Source organism: Elgaria multicarinata, chromosome 10 (assembly GCF_023053635.1).
Source record: "Elgaria multicarinata webbii isolate HBS135686 ecotype San Diego chromosome 10, rElgMul1.1.pri, whole genome shotgun sequence".
NCBI classification, from domain to species: Eukaryota; Metazoa; Chordata; class Lepidosauria; order Squamata; family Anguidae; genus Elgaria; species Elgaria multicarinata.
Window position 1 is genome coordinate 51,224,842 of NC_086180.1, and position 21,211 is coordinate 51,246,052.

Below are 21,211 nucleotides of genomic sequence, written 5' to 3' on the forward strand. Positions count from 1 at the left end.
ACATGTGGCATTTCAGAGCTGCTAGTCTATCTCCTCTCCAGAGTTTTATATTCACTTTCAGTGTTTTTAAGGTTTGTGAAGTGAGAATGAAAAAACACACATCAGAAAATATTTTAAGAGATTGTTTCATTAAAATTTTAAGTAGGATTCTGATATGGGGTAGACAAAATTAAGACGTGACTCTGAAACAGAATGATGTACGTACAACACAAAAGAGCACAGAAGTTCAGTTCTCTATTTTAGTTGCTAAAGCCCACAAACAAAATGGAAATGAAATTTATATTTTATTGCATTACAGCTCAACAAAGCAGCACATTGTATTAAGGACATAAATCATTACTACAATGGCATTCCCCTCCCCCTTTTGATAGCTTTACTATTCGGTTTTAATAGTAACCTACTCCAGTAGGATAAAGTACCAGATAGGAGAGGTGCTTTTTAAAAAAGAAAAATTATGTTCAAGATTTTAAATATTTATTTCTCCATCAAAGGAAAGGGAGAGGGGGAAGCCAATAAAAGAGCAGAAGAGTCTCTCACTACCTTCTGCCCACATAGAATGACATGCACACATTTGGTGACTATAATCACCAGCACATTATCAATTTATTAAACGAACTCTGACTTCTTCAGACGTGTGTAACAGCTGCGGCTGATTTCCTGGGATCAGAGAGAGGATAAAATCCTAGAGGGAAGCCATATATAATATAAAAACTGCAAACTGAACAAAGCAATGACTTTAGCAGAGTTCAGGCTTTGTAGTCAGAGTCAGGATTATGGCACAGCTCTGCAGGTGGATTCTCATTAAAATCGTTTCCTCTTGATGATTTCTGGTTTCCAGCTGACAGGATGAGTTTCTTCAGTCTAGAAATATTTTTAAAAAACAAAGATTGGAATTCTAGCCCAATTCTAACTTTACACAAGCATGTTTAATAAGATCACCTCCAGACAATTTGACTGTGAAATCTCACTTGATACATTGGTTCAAACTACCTAATTTAAGAGGTCAGTATGAAATATATTGCCATTAATGGAGGGGAAAGTTATCTGCTTCGGTCCATTATAAATAGATGTGCATAATGTTTTCATTTAAATCTACACACAAGCACACGTGTATTAGAATTTATCCAGAGAAACCTCTTGTGAGTTAGCCCACCAGTTCAGACAGCTCTAGCTCACCCAATTAAGTTCTAACTCAGGAAGGATTTGATGTCTGATCTTCAAAAGCAATGTCCACTACTTCTCCGCCAACTTTAATGGGTGTGGAAACACACAGGGAGTTTTTATTAGATCAACTCTAGATATTTATAATAGAAACTACAGAAACTGTTGAAATTTAAAGACTCAAGGTCACACTCAAGAGGGTAAAACACACCACAGCTTCAGCAGAGACATACAAGAACACATTTTTTGTTTGAAAGTTAATAAAGCAATTGAAAATATAAGAGTTTCTTTTGATCAGAGATTCCTGACAAATAATCCAAGAGCGATTTTATTCCCTATAAACAAGCTGCTTGTCCGGTTGTATTGTCTTTCATTGTATATCAGAATATTGCTGCCATGCTGGGACTAACAATGCAGCTTTCTGACCTACAAAATATGATATTAGGACTGCAATACTATATGCAATAACCCAGAAGTAAGGCCCATTGAACTCAGTGGCACTTCTGAGTAGATAGGCAAACGATTGTGCTGTAAGCATAGCACATAACCAATCCGGCTAACATTTCTGCCTGCCATTAAATTATAGCACTACTCTACACCTCCGGAGAATCTTTTCTATTTTGCAACACAAATATTAAGTCTTTTCAATAATACACACATATGCTGAATAAATGCACAGCATTTGAGCATTTTAACTATTTTAAAAGCTAACTTATTCAGACTGAATGATGAAATTAGAAAGCATTTTATTTCATGCAGTTGTTGGAATATTATAACCAAGTAACTTAGCTGACCTCAATTTGTAATTGCTTTTTTATTATTTCCCCCCATCTCATGGATAGTATTTATGGCTGAAGTATGCCTTCAGCCTCTATTTACTTGATAAGTAATTGCTTTAGAAGTAAGCATTTTTTAGGGATAATGCTTCCAGAATATCTGTCCTAAGAGTATTTTAAAGCCAGTTTTATGTGTAAAATATACTGTTTAACAAGAATATGTATCCATACCGCAGTATCATCTTCTCTGTAGACTTTTATAGTTTTATCGGCTTCAGCAGTAAGAAGTCTGCTTTCAGACTGATCAAACGCACAAGCAAATATTCCAGATTCACTGTCCAATGAGCCAGGCTGGACAGCTGCATGCACCCTCTGGAAGTTGTACCCAGTTCTCCAATCCCAAAGATGCATAGTACCATTGTCAGCTGAAAAAGAAACAGTGAAATATATGGTTCTTTTCAAACGTGTATAGGAACTGTGCCAAGTTTAATATGTCAAAAGCCATAACATTCACATTCATTAAGTCATTATTTAATACAGAGGCAGACTTCCTGCATACATCCATTCTTACAAAAGAAATCCATTCCCATTAAAAAAAAAACCCCAGTGTAATCCTATGCATGTCTACTCAGAAGGAAGACCCACTGAGTTCAATAGGACTTACTTGCAGGTACGTCATGTATAGGAATGCAGCACGATTAAATGTTTAGCTAAATTTACACAAAGGTACTAGTACTTCTTAAGTAAGCATACTTCAAAATACTTTAAGCCAGTCTTTCCCAACCTATAGGCCTCCAGATGTGTTGGATTAAAATTCCCATCATCTCCAGCCACCTCTAGTTGCACCAAGCTAGTGGCTGTTTTAATTACACACCCTCCCCAGAGAGGCTTGCCTTGATATCGTTTTGGCGCCAGGCAAAGATCCTTTTCTTTTCTCAGCCTTTTAATCTGTTCCTGCTTTAAATGTGTTTTATCTGAACTATGTTTTTAATGCTGCCTTAATGTTTTACTCCAGCCTTCCATAACCTGACACCCTCCAAATGTTTTGGACTACAATTCCCATCTGTTTCCAGCCAGCAGTCAGTAGGCAGGGATGATGGGAGTTGTACTTCAAAAAATCTAGAGGGCACCAGGTCAGGAGAGGCTGTTTTATTCACTTACCATATATACCTTTAATTTGTTTTTATTTTTCTTGTAAGCTGCTATGAGAACATGGTTATTGGACATCATGTACTTATTTTAAATAGATTAATTATAGCATCATTATTAATAATACTTTGAAAAAAGATGCCCTATTAATTGGTGCACCTTTGTATTCATTATTTGGTTAAAAAAACTATTTGGTAAAACAGGTTCCAATAAACAACAGCTGGAAAAGAAAAACAATTACTATTCCACATATGTTTGTTGGAATAATAGCCTTTACTGCACGGTGGGTTTTTTTGGGGGGGGGGGGAACTATGGCTTCACATGCTTCCTTTGGCAGAGAGTCCAATAATCCAGCAGTCACCACTAAGGCCTTGTCCTTATTCCCATCAGACTTCAGATATCTACAGGATGGGGAGTTGAGAAGTCTCATACTGAAGGATATATTCCTTAAAGTTACTTAGGTCAAGTTCACTGATGACTTTATAGGCTAAATCCTACACTTCAAAATAGCATCTAGAAGTAAACTGGGAATGAACTATGTTCTTTCATTACTAGTGTTCTATGTCTCTGGACTCATTCCCATTGCTAAGCAGGGCGTGTTTTCTGAACTATTCGAAGTTTCCAAACAATGTACAAAAGGCAGCCTTGCATAGAGTGTTACAGTACACAACAGAGAAAGAGGATTCTTTCAACTGAAACTACTTGTAAATTCTTACTTACCACCAGAAACTAGAACTCCATCTGAATTCACAGCTAGCGTATTAATAATAGCACTATGACCAGAAAGATTTTGGATGAAGTTTCCATCAGGGAATCTCCACTGTTTAATGTTATCTGGTGACCCAGATGCAAAAGTGTACCTGTAACAAAATGCGTGTTAAGAAATCAGTAAGTATTGAAAGTCTGCTTCGCAAAAGACTATTGTACTCAATTAACTATTTCAAAATTTCACTTTTCTTAAAGCTGCAATGCTGGAAATATTTCCTCCAATGTTTTAAGCATTGTAGCTGAAATATTATTCCTGTATTTCTGAATATAGATTTAAGTTTGATTTAAGTCCCAGTGAGCAGAAATCACTTCTCAATGTGCACAGCAATTGCCAATTTTGCTTTTCAGCTGCCATTGCATCAAATCCTGCTCTTGAAGGCCAGCTGCCATTCACAAATAACTCTTGGGTGGTGGTGGTAGGATTGCAGTTAAAAGGAGGGCAGTATAATCCTGGTGTGATAGCAGAGTATCTCATGGGAGGCTCTTTAGATCCTGTCCATCATGTTAGTTTCATTAATTTGCACTTATTTAACACAGTTGTCGCTGTAAGAGATAAAATATCTCAATATAGGTATGAGTCCAATTTGAGCAAAGCAATTAAAAGGTCTATTACAACAAGACGATCACAATAATTGCATGAACAATTTAATATGATGTTGTCATTTGGATCAGTGGGGATACTCTAGTATCAGTCGGTTCAAGACTACAGCATGTTTATTTTCAAATGAATAGCTACTGATTCCATTCGGTAAGCAGAACGATAGAAGGTATCTGCCTGTCTATATAAGAAGTTTACTTTGTTTTTTAATGTATAAATTTAGATGATGATGACGACAAGTTTCATTACTATACCGCCCAGTGGCTGAAGCTCTCTGGGTGGTTTGTAACAATTTACAAAAAATACAAACCATAACATTATACAAAACACAACTGTAAGACATTTTGAGCATCTCATTCACTCAGGTTTTCTCTGACCTATGAAGGACTCTGTTATGACCCTATTTTATGACATTGTGACACTTTAATTTTTTTCACGTTTTAATTATTTGTCACTGTTGTTTTTAAATTTTTACTTATTATCATTTTTATATTACATTATTGTTTGTATATTGCTATGTTGTATTTTAACACGAATCACTTAGGGATTTTGAAATATGAAGTGGTAAATAAGTATTATAAATAATAACAACCACCACCACCGGGCTGATAGTTGCTAGCAGACTGAAATTCCTCTGTGTGTGTGTGTGTGTGTGTGTGTGTAGGTTCTCTGCCCACATTAGTTAATCGCACACAGCCACTGACACAGGCACTATTAGGTTATTTCCAGCTCGAAAAAGGTTTGGACCAACACACAAAAAGCTTATAGCAATCCATGCATACATGTAGTGGTCAGTGTCAGACTAGGATGGGGAAATCCACATTCAAATCTCCACTCTGCTTCGAAGTACACTGGGCGACCTTGAGCCAGTCATTATTTCTCAGCCTAACCTACATCACAGGATTGATGTGCACATAAAATGAAGATAAAATGTGTTGAGAAAGGGAAGAACATAAATGTAAGAATTAATAAATACAACAAATATACTCCCAAGTTGTTCCAATGATTTCAGCGAGACATATTCTAAGCAAGTATGCACAGGACTGCAGCTGAAAACATTTGGACACAAATTGGCTGGCTATGGGACAGTGAGCAAACCCCCTTGGAATTTCAAGCAACTATCACAGGCCCCGTGGGGGGTGGTCATCTGAATTAGCCATGATGCTATGTAATAAGTTACAGAAGCCTGAGCAAACGAGGTCTGCTAACCCTCTGAACAGGGAAACAACCAACCAGTGTTGAATTTGTGCAAGGTTGCCTAACTCATCTGTAGTAAATGCAGGGTTATGGTTACCATATTGTAACAGCATAGGAAAAGACCTGAAAAAGCTTACTGTCTCGGGTGCAGTACAACTGCTCTTACTGATTTCTTGTGATTTGTTAAAGTCACCCGAGTTTTCCCTGCCACCAAGTCCCAGAGTCGTATAGTGGTATCATGACTTCCTGCAATTAAAAAAAGGATGTGTGTTTTTTAGAAAGGTATATCAAAAGTATAAACACCTCTTAACTAAGCATTATTATAGAACTGTACACCACAATTTTGTTGCACTTCCAAGTCTCTCTATTTCAACACCACTTTTGAGAATCCCTGTAGAGAAAGCAACATCATATGTTCCTGGGGTTACCTTAATTGTATGAAAGATTCAAGTGTCTTATTCAACAGCAACAAGAGACTTCTCCCTTTTCAAGTACATAGATCTGTGATTAAACATGCTCTATTGGTTAATACATTACCATTTCCCAATGCATCCTAAGAACTCCTGGTTCTAGCCTACAGTTGCAAACAAGACAATTGGCAAAATGTTCAACAGGTTCTCTCAGCTACAATCCATGATGTCCTTGCAAATCAACAGTGGTTTTCTGGCTCCCAATATATATTTCCAAAGGGATTCTGGGCATGGAAAACATTATCATTTACATGTAGTTCTTATGCCCAGGGGTAGCCACTTACAAACAGCATTATATATTTATTTAAAACGTTTAAGCTTTTGGGTCTAATGCCCATTGAAGTAGAATGCAAAAAGCTGAATCCAGCATACCGTAGCAGCATCTGCACACAAGCTGGCTACAGCAACGAACAGCTTGATACGTCGTTTGCATGGTGTTCCACTTTGACAAACAACATTCATTGTACCTGTGATGATCTGTGGTTCTGCTGCTTGGCACTTCACTGTTGCCACAGCGTTTGTGTGTCCTGTCAACGTATGCACACTAGCTTTTGTCCTTACATCCCAAATCTAATGAGATTGCAAACAAATTTGAACAACTGTAAGTACAAAGTCCTCAGCAACCAAAGGCTGGTTCATAATCTTCAATGGCGAAACCAATTTAGTATGCAACCTCTCCCTTTATAACCTTTCCTGTATAGTTATTTTTTGTTACAGAGATACCATTATCACTCAGGATGCTTCTGATTTCGAATGTGAACTCTTCATCTGCCCATCAACCCATGTTATATTGTTCCAATACCTAGCAGCCTTCCCTCAATCCACTTACAAACCCCAGCCAATCATTTAGGAATCATTTCCGTAAATCATTTTTTATTATTATTCCACAAATATCATACTGAACACTTGGTAATAATGTCTAGGAAAATTTAAAGAGATGTGTCACAGGCAGCCTTAGAAAATTTAACTTCTATCTTTATTCTTTTGCTTTTATTGAAATAAGTTGCAACCCACCACAATGCCCCTAAAGATAATGAATCAAATAATCTAGTACAGAAAAAGATGTTACTAGTCAAGTGTTAGAAGTTGAAGAAACTAGAGGAAAGCATCAACATGTGTCTAAGAGCTATTTCACAAATGGACTTTTCCTTCTATATGGAGATAGTATTTGTGTAGAAAAATTATGATATAACACACATAATAGTCTTGTGTGAAGAAGACAGAAGTGTATTTTGCTGTAACTACACTTATTAAGAAGCAACTATGCACTTGCAGCAAGTATTTCCAAATGATAATCTCCAAAACTGGGTGCACCATCTCCATATAAGGTAAAGAACTTCTTGTCTTCTTGCTCAAAAGCCAAGTTTCACTCTTCAATGTATGACTGATATCTGATCAAGGCTCAACCCTATACAAGGAGGTTTAGCAAGATTTGTAACTTTTGAAATGTAAATAGTGTCAAGAAGATGATTTCAACATTGTTTTACACATCGAGACAAAGTTAAAATATATCTTAAACATTCCTATTTTACTTACACGTGCAGTTGAATCTCTGCTACATGTTACAAGCACATCTATTGTTGGGTGCAAATCCAAGCCATAGACAGCACTTAAGTGACCATGGTAATGCCTAATAACCTGGACATAAACATATTTCAGTTAAAACTGGATGTTCCATGAAAAGACCATTTTAATTACTGAAAGATTTCAACAGCTACCATTGTGCTTTACTTACCTTATTATATTCAAGATCCCAGCATTTCACCTGTTTATCTTCTCCACAAGAGAAGAGGTATGGACTCCTTCCACTCACAATTACCCCTCGAACTGTACTAATATGTCCCGTCAAAGACAGTTTTAATTTGCCACTTGCAAGGTCCCAGATCTGCAGTGAGAGAAGCAAACGTTTGATGTTCTTGCAAATGCCAGACATCAAAGACTGTCAATTAAATTGAGGCCAACAGTTCAAAGACCTAACTAGCATGCAAAATATATTCCTACATGAAAGTAGAGTCTGAGAATTCAAATATCTTAGTTTCCGCACCCTGGTGCAATCCAAAATTCTGGAGTACAGAAAGAAAGACAAGGCAATCAAATTGAAGTGGACTGTTCAGGAAAACTTATCAGTAGCTAAAATAATGTCAATGGCACCAGATTACAATTAAGTCAGTTCTTTGGTACCTCTTACCTTTATAGTTCTGTCAGCAGAGCCAGTAACAAACCACTGGTTTCCTGGTTCTACTGCAATACATCTCACCCAGCCCAAGTGTCCACTGATAACCTGCAAGTATTCCAAAATGGATTCTTTGATTAAAGAGGATTATCAATATTAAGCAGTTATATACAAGTCCATTTATGACAAAATATATAAGAATGGAGTTTTGCTTATGTACTTTATTTCAAAGCTATACCTAATTACCGATTAGATATAGCTCATGGTTTATGATTTTGACCACAGTTGGTAATATAATCTGCAGTTCAGGTTAGACTGTTTTGCCAATGCCATAAAGATTTCACAGTACTGACAATCCAAGAACAAACCAGCACATACATTGCTGGGCATCTTTCCCCCCACCCCACCCCCCAACTCAGTGCCAATTTCAAGTGAATCAATTCACATATGAGCCAATAAATAGAAAAACAGAAAAAACACCCAGGGCTTTCTGCATGTTGCCTCCTTATTTCTGTTCGGAACCTAGCAGAGCATCACTTTCCAGGAGAACATTCATATGCTTTTTACATCAGTACTAAAATTCACTATACATCAGACTATATGGCACAACATGTAAAGAATTAATATTAAAAATGGCCACAAAGCTTTGTGATTCACATATTTCATGTTTTGTTTTAAACTTATTGCTGTATGTTAGGCAAAACATATCAGTACACAACTATTAATACTAACAATGCTTTTGCAGGCAAATTTTTAACAATTTTTAAAAACCAAATTTTTTTGATAGCTTCTCCAGACTACAAAGATACTAAGCATATAAGCTTACAAATGTATTCAGACAAACTGGAAGAAAATCAGAAAGAGATTGCTGTTATAGCCCCCTCATTAAGCAACCTTTTGCTTAATAACAATACCTTTGCCTAATAACAATTGAAACTGCAGACATTATTATTATTATTATTATATTTATTTGTATCCCGCCTTTTGCCCAATACTGGACAGTAGGAAGACTAGATAATGGCCTGGTTCAGATCTAACAATAAACCATAGTTTTGTATTATGTGAACGAGCCTGTGGCTTGAGCATTCAACCTCCTCTCCATTCTTCTTCCAGCACACACCAGAGGTGTCTGGAAGCATCCACCTCCTGATTTAAATGACCAAAGGATCTGCAGCTAGCTTAAACTAACATGTATTGAAACAAGCCAGGATCAGAAACTACAAGATGATTAGCTTGGTTCAATAAACCAGTTTGCCCTTTTGGGATGTAATGGCAAACCAGTTAGTTTTAATGTTAATGCAGATGCTTCCAGTTCCTCCTTTAATGCACATTGGAGTAGAAATGGTGGGAGAGTACTCGAATCCAAGCTTTGATTCTGGTTCATTCTGGTAACCCTAAACTATGGTTTAGCATTACATCCAAACCTGGCCAGTTTTTAGCATTCTGTTTATCTTAAGATTTATCTTTTAATTTATTTACTACTTACTCTGTACAGCTTCCATGGGGGATGCCACTGTGGTTTTGGCATTGTTGGAGCTTTCTTTGCCATTAATGCAGAATTTTTATTCCCACCTGCTTCCATCATAGCCTATAAATGGAAGAAAAGTTTTAATTTATCTAACAATCCTATGGTTATACAGTGTAATTCTGTTACAAAACACTGGTTCCTGATACTCAGCGCAAACTGGAATCCAATTTAGGTAGTATTGCAGCTAAGGGATTTCTATCAATGAGACTTACCATAGTCAAACCTGGAGGCTGTGAACGCTCAGCAATCCCAGCATGTCTGTATATATCACCTACACCAGCTGCAGTTCGATTTGCTTCCATTCTGGAAAGAGAAGATAAAAAAGTGGAGCAAGGAAAATGTTAAGATACTTCACCATACAAAGTAAAGGATCAAGCCATTTATGCTGCAATCCTAAACACACTTACTAGGGAGTAAATCCAACTGAGTTCAGTGGGACTTACTTCTGAGCAGGCAAGGTTAGGCTTGCACTGTTCATGGGTCAGGAGACATTTAAACCAGGATTTCCTAGCTCACTGCTCAAATCATTAGTCACTGTGCAAATTCTCATTAGAAGAAACTTCAAGGTACTCAAAAGGCTTATTCACACAAGAATGGAGAAAAGACCGTAACATGCTGTTATAATTTAGTGGCTCATTACTACCACATAATCCAAAGTTCCTCTTTTCTTCTCTCCTCTGCAAGGAGGGGATACATAGTATCTGATCAACTGTAAAATGGAAGGGTCTCCAGCATAATCCACCCATCAAACAGCATACAATATTTTATTATTCTTAACAACTCAATATAGAGGAAGGAATGAGGCCATCCGTATCCACATGGCATCTATGAAAAATTATGAAGATCAAATTAAGATTGAGTACATTGTTGTGCTTTAAGAAATACCAAGTGGAATCACTTGTCCTCTGGATTGTATTCTATATAAAAAATATTCTACTTATTTAACAGATTTTTTACTTTAATAAAATAACATTACTTGGATTGAGAAGGAGGCAGTGCAACAGCTAATGACTGAGCTGCTGATTCACTAGGCATCCTCTGGATTTTAGTGTCTGCAGTCAATGCGACTCCTTGTAAAAAGAAAAAGGGAAAAAAGGTTAATACCAAGTTAATTAAATCATTATTGTTCATTTTTTCCTGACAAAAGTTGTCTTGAAATCTTATGAGCTAAATCCAACATTAGGTGAGTGGATTTCCCTCTCCTTTCTCCCCCGTGCAGGTTCTTTAAAAACAACAAGCTTCAGAGTCAAAAACTCAAATTGAGCTTGAACTGTAAAATTCTTTAGAATCCCACATAAATACCTAGATTCAGAATTCTACCATAATAGAAATGTTTTCTATTTGTCTCAATTGTCAGTGAGTGACATCATGGCAATACCCAAATTTCTTTGCTTAGAATACGTAAATATTTTGAATTTCAAGTAAGCTAATGCTTTCAAACACATTTAAACATCTCAAGCACACTGGCAACAGTATTCTATCTGAAGTAAAACAAAGGGAACTCATTAAGCAAACAAAACTCTCAATGAAATCAGTATTATTACTTGCATAATCCACTTATATAAAAAGCATTAAAATGTCTGTCCAGTTACTCTTCCAAACCTTTTTTGGGGATCGAACCCTCCAGCTTTACAAAAATTACTAAGTATTACATCATGGTGACAGGTATCTTGCCTAAGATTTTATACTAGAATACCACCATTTCACCCAGACCTAATATAGGTTTGGCCAAAAGCTTACTCACCAGGCCCAGGGGGATACGGATGTGTTCCTGTTATCAAGTATTCATTATCTTCCCCTAGATAGTAAAATTTGTTAATTATTGTTTTACAGAGGATTATAGTACACAAATTTTATTAGAATCCTAACCTACAATTTTCATTACAATTCACACACAAGAAAAGCTGCTAATGTTTACCTTCTAAACATATTTGTCATGTGCTGTGTATATCCTTAACAAGAAACTGAGGAATTCACACTTTAAAATTAGTTTGTAACAAGTGTTGTTACTGAATTTGAAATAATCCAAAAGCAACAATACCATTAATACTTATATAAAGAGCATCTAAAAAGTCAAAGTGAGGAAACTTCTGAATTCATCAAAACTTTCAGCAGGCTGAATGATAAGTAACTATCCCCCACAAAAAAGAAGGGGGAGGAGAGAAAAAGTTGATATTAATATGTGGCTATATAAATAATAAAATATCTATTTCCAATAGCTTAAGATTGAATAGTGGATATTATGCAGAATCGTATACGCTTCAACTGACTAAGCTGGTTTAGGATTGCACTGTTGGGTGCGCTTGGTACAAAAATAATTGAGGTTACACCAAAGGCTACGGAAGAAAGAACTATGGTTGCTCTATTTTTGAAAATATAAAAACAAGCACTTATTTGGAACTATTTTGATCACTGCAAGACAACGACAAATAAGTGCTTATTTTTATATTTTTAGATGGAGAACAGCTATACTTTTCTATCTTTTAGATAAATCAAAGTTATTGTTGCACTAAGCACAATGTAACCTATTAAAATCTGCATAACATACTACTAGTAGGTCTCAAGGCGAGTCACAATAGCAACTGCCACCATATAAATCTATTATCGTGGATTCCCAATTGCATTTTTGGGCTAAAGGTGCATCTCAGCTCTGAAAAGGCTGAAGAATACTTCATACTCGATATTAAACTATTAATGACATTTTTTCATCAGGAACAGCAACATTCATTTCTCCCCACCCTTTTCTTTTCTTTTTTAAAAATGGGGGCTTACCATTCAGTCTGATCAACAATTTTAGAAACTCAAAGTCTTTTTTATCTTTCAGTCAATCGTAATAAAGGAATTGCATTATTGTTCGTTTGGATTTTTTCCCCCTTATGGACCAACATCACTGCCTACAGTTTTTGAAAGTGAAATGAGTATCAGTGATGAGTAATCAACAGATCACTGCCTTTTATTACTTCAAAAAACATTTGAATGAATGGAAGCAACGCTGAAAAAGTAACGCTCAAAAGTAAGTTCAATAGGATTTAACAGGGCTTAATTCTGGATAAACAGATAAGGAATTGCAGCCTACATCTATGTGTGTATATATAAAAATAATTATCGCCATACCTGGACTTTGAAGGTATTGCTTATGTCCATAGGAATCAATTACACTGTGAGGACCCTTCTCTCGAGCACTTTCTTTCAATACAGGCATGTGCAGCACAGAACTGTACTCTGTACGAAGTTTAACTGCCATCTTAACTTTGTGGCTGTATAAGAAAACACTTTATTATATCTTTATTTTTGAGACATTATTCTATAATAACAAAGCCATCTTTCTGTAAAAGATGGTCATATGATCAGGAGTTCAGATAACATGGCTAGTTGTTTATATGAAGTTACGATGGGGCACATCTTGCTCAAACCGAGATTACCTGTATTTGAGTCTATTGGAATTATACTGGATTACAAAATTTTCTAGATTTGACTTGGGTACATATGTACATGCCTGCACACATACACCACCATCACCAAATCATTTTAATATAATTTAGCATAACCTTAGAGGAAGTTCATTTAACTACATTGATTGAGGAGCAACATGCTGTTTTGCCACGGAGGCTCAAGATACAGCATTGGTTGGGGGAACTTAGCCTGATTTTAACTTCCAAGCAAAGTGCATCCCCAATCGGTTGTTAGGTCTAATGCTGATAGAAAGCAGCTCGATCCAAAGCTATGTGCATTAATGATGAATGGGATTCCTGAGTACAAGGCCATACATTAAGAGTCTAGACTGGTTTGTAGCTTCAAAAATACCAATAGCTTACTGCAATCTTACTTACCTCCTTTCATCCAATGATATAGGTTTTGCATTGTCAGCTACAAACATGTCATGGGTTCTCTTCAAAGATCTGAATACAAGGGTATGCACAGAGTGCTTCTGCACTTCCTAAAAAGGAAATAAATTGCAGATTTATCTTTGGCAATAGCAATTCAACTAAAGACAGGACTCCACAAATGTTGGCTTAGCTTGCTAGACAACCATAATTTGTCATCAGCGCAGATTCTTTTGCATGTGCCAGAGAACTCAGGAAAGGAGGCTCTTACATCGCACTGGACTATTGGGTTCTTTCTTAATCAGGTCACTACAAAGTCCTATAAAATTTAATTCAGTTATTAAAGTAATTGAAGGTCCAACTCTCAGTGTTATCAGCCCATATGCCAAGTGGGATTGGAAAGTCAGGTATTGTTCTGTTACCTTCTTTACATAAAAAGAGACATGCTGGATCAGACCAAGGGTCCATCTAGTCGAGCTCTTTGTTTACACAGTGGCCAACCAAGGACCAACAAAGCAGGACATGAGTGTAACAACAGCACCACCCCGAACATGTTTTACAGCAACTGGAGTTAGCATATAGCCATCAAGACTAGTAGCCATAGATAGCCTTCTACTCCAGGAATTTGTTCAGTCCCATTTTAAAGCCATCTAAGTCGGTGACCACTACTATATCTTGCGGTGGTGAATGCCATAGTTTATGTATACGCTGTATGGAGAAGTACTTCCTTTTATCTGTCTGGAATCTTCGATCAATCAGCTTCAATGGATGATCCAGGATTCCAGAAAGGGAGAAAAATGTCTCCCTATCCACTTTCGCCGCACCATGCACTATTTTGTAAACCTCTATCATGTCTCCCCTTATTTGCCTCTTTTCTAAGCTAAACGCTAAGCTTTATACTAGAATTTAGGTAGAAAAACAGCTGCGAGCAGCAGGAATGCTCTTCCTATTGCTGAGGAGCTGTTATCTTTTGCCCACTTTCCATAAAGGCTGTAAAAACTGTCCACTTCAACTTTCCTGTAGCAAGGAACAGGAGGGGGGGGGGGGGAGAAGAAAACACAAGGCACCTGCTCCTTCTCTGGTTAGATTTGCTTTGTTTTAACTGTATTGTGTGTATGTATTTTATAAACACTGCGAGCCCACTTTGAGGACTCCACTAGGAGAGCAGAACATTAATCTACTAAATAAAATAAACAGGCTTGGGTTTGACCAAATTTTCTGACATGTTTTTAGCTGCTGTTAACTGTTGTGATTTTATTGTATTTTAATTTTATGTAAACTAATTTGGAAAACTTGGCTAGAAATTGCTAAAATAAATTCACAATAGCCATTAAAATGCTATACTGGAAATGAAATACCATCTTAAAAATAATAGTTTTAAGTAGTACTTGTAATGAGCAATAAACTGATTGAAAAATTTAGCAGTTAACTGATTTGTTCACAAATTTGTGATGTTTTAGTTGATCCTATTAAAAAGTATATTTAGCCATTGAATTTTTTGATGGGTTATATGATCAACCAGCCTTTAAGCACTGTATATTTGGATTCCATCCAAGATGCATTTGTCTTACACTTTGTAATAGTGTGTATATGATTTTTGCATACATATTAAGAGTTTACTGGTTAACTATATCAGCTGCACGCTTTCAGAACATTGTATTTGTTTTCACTTCCAACTGTTCCCCTCATTTTGTTTTGCCTACTAAACATTACTCTAATGTTGCTTATGCATGTTTGGTTAGCTTGGCTTTATTCTTATTACAGCAAATATAGCCCACATTCCACCCATCGGCAACAATGCATCAAGAACAAATGAGAAAAGGAAGCAAACCAACTCTTACCCCCACACTCTAATAAGCAGATGTTTACTTTGCAACAAAATCCATAAGAGCTCAGTTTTAGAAAGTCTGACCCTACTTTCCAAATGAACTATTACATTAACTTTCTCGCCTTCCGGAGAGTCAAGATCAAGGGTATTAGAGAGATACTTTGGTCAACAGTCTCTTTTCCATTCTAAGGTGAACTGGGTGCAAATCTTAACATAAAAGCTTTCCACTGCCAGTCTGGCAGGATACATTTCATATATATTTAGAGGTCAGAGCTCCTCTAAAGTTATTGCCATCATAAAAATTGTGTAACCCACCCACCCCCCACAAAGTAGAGGATATCATTTACAGAACATTAAACATGAACTATTACCTCCTGTCTGCCCAAGATCACAGAACTGTTAGTCATGTTTGTTGACTCAAATCCACTATTGTTCAATTAAACAGATTAACAGAAGTAATTGTTACACAGATGCCACATTAATCTGTTCATTAATACCATACATCAAAAAGTTAAATATGTTAGTGACTCGGGAATTTTCTGCCTTTTTTAAGTGACAAAGCAGCTATGCTTAGCACATAGCAGTTTATTTTCAAAATGTGAACTACCAAGGCACTGAAGTGTGTGCCTGTGTACAGTGGTAATGGGGTGTATATGTTTGTTGCAGCCAGTTATTGCTGAACAAAAGCATATATTAAAGCCATTTATGGATGCATCTATAGATGTATGAAGCCCTATAGATGCATGAAGTACCATGTAGTTAATTCCTTAAATAGCAGCCCTTGTTATTCCATCAGGCTGCCGAACAGATGGAGAAAATTAAAGCAGGGCTATTCCATTGCCTCTGCTGAGAGACCAGTTGCCTCTGGCTGTCCTTCAACTGTTATCTATAACCATTCCATCAGGCTGCAGAGCTTTAAATAAATAGGTGAATCATTTTTCTTCCTTACTAACCTATACCATAAGTAACATTGCTGCTATTTTAAGCACTTTCATGGAAACCTAAGAATGTACCACCTGATTCTATTCTCCAGCTAGGAGGATGGGCACCTGTATGTTCAAAATTGCCTAGAAGATTCTGTCTGGTACCTTAAAACTGATGCTCTGTATATTTTGCGTGCTGTGCCCGCACTTTGTGCTTCCCAAGTCTCTTTACTGACCCATCTTGTGTCTGTTCCAATTTTTTGACACACAAAGAATTTGTGCATGTGCAGGCTGCATGACATATATTTCTTTTGTGGTACATGTTATTTGTATTCTTGCCACTTTGATGGAAGGAGCATTGTACTGTTGATTCAACAAGGTTCTGTATTGGCATTAGTTTTGTTCTTTCAGTCAAGCTTTTGGAATGCAGCTTTGCATGTGAGAACCAGTGTGGTGTAGTAGTTAGGGTGTTGGCCTGGGATTCAGGAGACTTTGACTCTAGTCACCATTTGGCCCTGAAAGCGCAGTGGGTGACTTTGGGAGACTCACTTACTCTCAGCCTAACCCTTGGAGGAAATACATAATATAAATGTAACAAATAATAATAAAGTCAGGTCCCAATTCTGACATCATGGATATGCTGCCAAACGACTAACAACTCCTTCTACATTGTACTCATTTGGGATCTGTGAAAGCCCTTGAACGAGGCAACTACACTGAGGGCCTGCTTAGGCTTCTTGCACCCATGCAAAGTGGAGTCTAGTACCCTTGAAGTTAGCATCCTATCCAGCTCAGACATTCCAGCATTAGATTGGATTGGAACTAATGAAATATAAGGAGATGAGGAAGGCCTAGACAACACTAATATATACAGCTAGGAAAGGAAGGGGCTACAACTCAGTGGTAAGAGCACCTGCTTTGCATACATAAGGTTCCAGATTCAATCATTGACTTCTCCAGGTAGGGTTACATCAGAATCCTGCCTGAAACCCTGGAGAGCTGCTGCCAATCGGTGTTGACAATACTGGGCTAAATGGATCAATGGTCTGACACAGTATAAGTCAGATTCCTATGATACGAAACAGTATTCTGTGACATTGAGAGGGAGCACCCTGTACAGAATTATATCAACAAGCATATTCTGGCTGTATCCCACTACTAAGATAACTATAAACCACTGAACTAAGGTGTAATTTATATGTATAAAAGCTGTGGGGTTGCTGGTGAATGGAAGTGCTCCAGCAATCTTAACTCTTGTGCTTCTCATTAGATCAGATAACCAAGCAGAGACATTGTAACACTCAAATGCATGATAGACCTCTTTGTTCCCCAAACCATTCCCCCTGGTCTGTAGCTAGTACTCTTGTCTGAGTGGTAACAAAAGCAAGAAAACCAAAACACCCTAAAGTTGGTTGCTTTGCTGCCCAGCGCAATCAACAGCTGCACTTTGTCCATTCTTAACAGATAATTATCATAGATTCCTTATATGCAGGAATAACCCAGCAAGTAATAGTGATGTTCCTGGCTGTATGTGTATGGACAACATGGATACAGCAACATTCTGTTCCTACTGACTGGCCTGTGCTGGTTTTCAGACCCTGTGATAGCAGTCAGGCTTTCACCAAACCAAAAAATAGCACCATGTGCTTTATATTACCATCAAACACCCCACATCATAGAGAGAAACAACCCCTCTACTTTGGGGGTGATTGTAACTACTACAAAGTGTTACGAGCATATAAGGCACACTGGATCCTAAGATGGAAACCCCACAAGGATTGAAGTTCAAGCCCAACCATTTTTCACCATTGCTGCAAACCATTTTAAAAAATAAAATATAGTTCATCTTATTTCTGAAATAAGTTAACAGAGGTTCTGTAAGTGACTAATCCTATGGCCCCTAGACAGAGCCCCGGGGAACATAGGATGCAGCGGATCTACCCTTCCAAAGCTGGAGACAGAACTCCAACCTTAGAGAAGAATATCTGAATGCAGATCCAAACCTGTGGTGGCCCCTCCCAAGGTCAGAATTCTGACTTCAGGAAGGGGCAAAACGGGGTGTCTGAGCATGCTCATGATTGGGAAAGGAGAAGCCATGGAACTACTGAATTCAACCGTCTGTGAGTCCCAGTCCCCAGCATATAGGAGAAGTTAGGCTCTGAGCCCTGTCAAACAAAAATACCCTTTTTGGAGGAGGAAAAATGCCTCCAATGATCCTCCCACTCTGCTGGGCTCTTGGATGGACAGAAGCTTCCACAGTCAGAGCACTCTGGAGAGCTCCTTGCCCTTAGGATTCTTAGTGTACTATTTATTTAGGAGTGCAGAAAAACAAGAAACATTGGTCACATCCAATAAAATGGAAATATATATACAAATCTGCTTTATACTGAGCCTATCTACACTGCCTTCGACAATAGAAAAGCTTTACCTATGCTGTTAGTGACTCTCCACTGTCTCAAACGAAACCACACCTGAAAGGAAATTCTATTTCAAATTTCAGTAGGTTCAACACAGCCTGGTTTAGGAAATTATAAAGGCATGGATGAAAACTCTATGTAGGTTAACTGCAATTAATATACATTGGGGGAAGTAATTTTAATTTGCTGCTGCTACTGTTTTTCTGCAGTGTGGTTACATGTCAGCCACCTGAAATAAAGTGAATAATTACATACTAAAAAGCCCATACCAATGTAATACCTTTATTAGGTCAGCCAAAACATTGCAAGAAGTCTGTAAGCTTTCAATTTTCTAGAACTTTTGATTAGTCCTGGACATCTTGCCTGATGAAGAGATCTCGAAAGCTTGCACATAATAAAGATACTACATTGATATTGAAGCTGGGTTCTCCCCGCCCTATGGACAAAACGGTTACCTTTGCTAGTTACAGACTGTTTTTCAAGCCAAGTAAGAAAATCCTCCCCAGCTCCTCTTCATCAATTAGTCTCGCTGCGACACACAAGAAATCTGAATCCAACCCCTTCTGAGACACAATCAAGGGACGGGGCAGAAAAAACCAGACCCAGGCCTGCACCCAAGGCGAAGACAAACTGCTCCAAATAGCTGATGGTCTGGCAGGGAAACTAGTTGTAGCGCAGTAAACGACCACCCCACAAAAAAAGAGGCGGGAAGGCCTTTACCTCACGCCACAGGCAAACGAGCCCCCGCATTCCTCCCTTCTCCTCTGGGAAAAGCACTCGAGGAGAAAAATCCTGCCCACTTACCTCCACCATGGCGACAGGCTGCCTTGTCGACTACACTCACTGCAGCCCTCGGATCGCTCACCGGAACCGCTACAACCCCGACGCCGGACCCGGGTCCGTTAGTAATGAGGCAACCACTTCCGGCGCTTTCTCCGTCGCGACAGAAGTGACGTGGTTCCCTCCACGGCGCATGCGCGGGCTCATCCATACATTGGTCCACGCACTGAGGCTCGGCGCTGCTTCGGCCCGGCCCGGGTCGCTCGGGAGCCGGAAGGTGCCGTGACAGAGAGCAGGGCTCCATGGCGAGCGGCTTCCTTCGAGAAGGGCGGGGGGCATACAAACATAATAAATGACAGGTCGACAGGGTTGTTACGCGCGTTAATCGCGCCATCTTGCTCAGGGGTACTGAAAAGAAAGCCCCATTGAGTTCAGTGTGACTTGCGCCCAGGTACTTTGATACAGGATTGGCGCCTGAGTTATGAATTCAGTGGGAAGTGCTTCTGGTTGAAGATATATGCCAGTCTTCTCCAACCTGGTGCCCCCAGAAGTGTGTGGGACTACAACTCTCAGCATGGCAAACGGGGGATGCCGGGCATAAAGCTGGGGGGGACTCATCGAAGGGAGCATCACAAACGTCGCTTGCTGCTCTCTGGCCCCTTACCAGGTAGTCAGTGCCATGGCAGAAATTGCAAAAATCAGGACTTCATAGGTTTGTGAGCAAGAATGCTCTGAAACAAAAAGCTTCCTAAAACAAGGAATTTGCTCATGAAAACTTAAATGGGCCTGACAGTGTCGGATTTTAAACTTGAGCTATCCATAGAAGCATGCTAACATACGGGTCTGGGTAAAACAAGGATCCATGAAATCAAAAAGCGATCCTTATGATTTTTAAAGAGGACACCCACAAAAGAGGACAATTTTTAAAGAGGACACCCACAAAAACCACCATGCAATCACAACACATCCGCCTCCACAGACTGAACAACAAAAATCAGGGATCCAGGTGCAAAAACATAGAAAATAGGCAAGGATCCCCCGATTCCAGATGATTTTTATAGCACAACACACACACACACCCCAACCACAATTCAATCACAGAACACATCAGCCTCCACAAACTGAACTACAAAACTCAGGGATTCACCACTTGTGGGCATGGCCACAGTGCAAAAACATGGAAAACAGGCAGGGTTCCTCTTGATTTCATGATTCATATTACAGAGCAAACCCCCCCCAACCACAATCTAGTCACTGAGACTGAACCACAAAAATTTGATCTACCACCCGTGGGTGTGGCCATTGTGCAAAAACATGGAAAACAGGCAAGGATGCTCAGGGATCCTCATGATTTCATATGATTTTTACAGAGCAACACCCCCAAACCACAATCTAATCACAGAGCTCATCTACCACTGCAGACTGAACCACAAAAATCAGGAATCCACCACTCAGCATGGCTATGGCGCAAAAACATGGAAAACAAGCAAGGATGCTCAGGGATCCTCATGTTTTCATATGATTTTTACAGAGCAACACCCTCAAACCACAATCCAGTCACAGAGCTCGTCGGCTTCCACAGACCAAACCACCAAAATCAGGGATTCACCACTCATGGG

The 21,211-nt window shown here is 38.5% G+C and overlaps 1 protein-coding gene across 1 annotated transcript; it reads right to left on the bottom strand.

The window, feature by feature from the left end:
* Positions 1–225: 225 nt before the first annotated feature.
* On the bottom strand, positions 226–19,721 carry PLRG1 (pleiotropic regulator 1). Its single transcript, XM_063135327.1, has 15 exons — positions 19,617–19,721; positions 13,651–13,757; positions 12,935–13,077; positions 11,565–11,618; positions 10,797–10,890; positions 10,033–10,123; positions 9,779–9,880; positions 8,308–8,400; positions 7,855–8,004; positions 7,656–7,757; positions 6,587–6,689; positions 5,787–5,895; positions 3,807–3,946; positions 2,169–2,362; positions 226–861 (listed from the first exon to the last, which is right to left on the bottom strand). The coding sequence occupies exons 1-15, from the start codon at positions 19,623–19,625 to the stop codon at positions 802–804; spliced, it is 1,551 nt and encodes a 516-aa protein (XP_062991397.1). The 5' UTR covers positions 19,626–19,721; the 3' UTR covers positions 226–801.
* Between the last annotated feature and the right edge of the window lie 1,490 nt (positions 19,722–21,211).

Bases quoted from the DNA above. Each gene is read 5' to 3' on its own strand.
- PLRG1 (XM_063135327.1), bottom strand. The intron at 6,690-7,655 runs GTAAGTAAAATA...CAATCTCATTAG, and splicing joins GCAGAGATTCAACTGCACGT to ATTTGGGATGTAAGGACAAA. The intron at 862-2,168 runs GTATGGATACAT...AAATATTTCTAG, and splicing joins ACAGAGAAGATGATACTGCG to ACTGAAGAAACTCATCCTGT.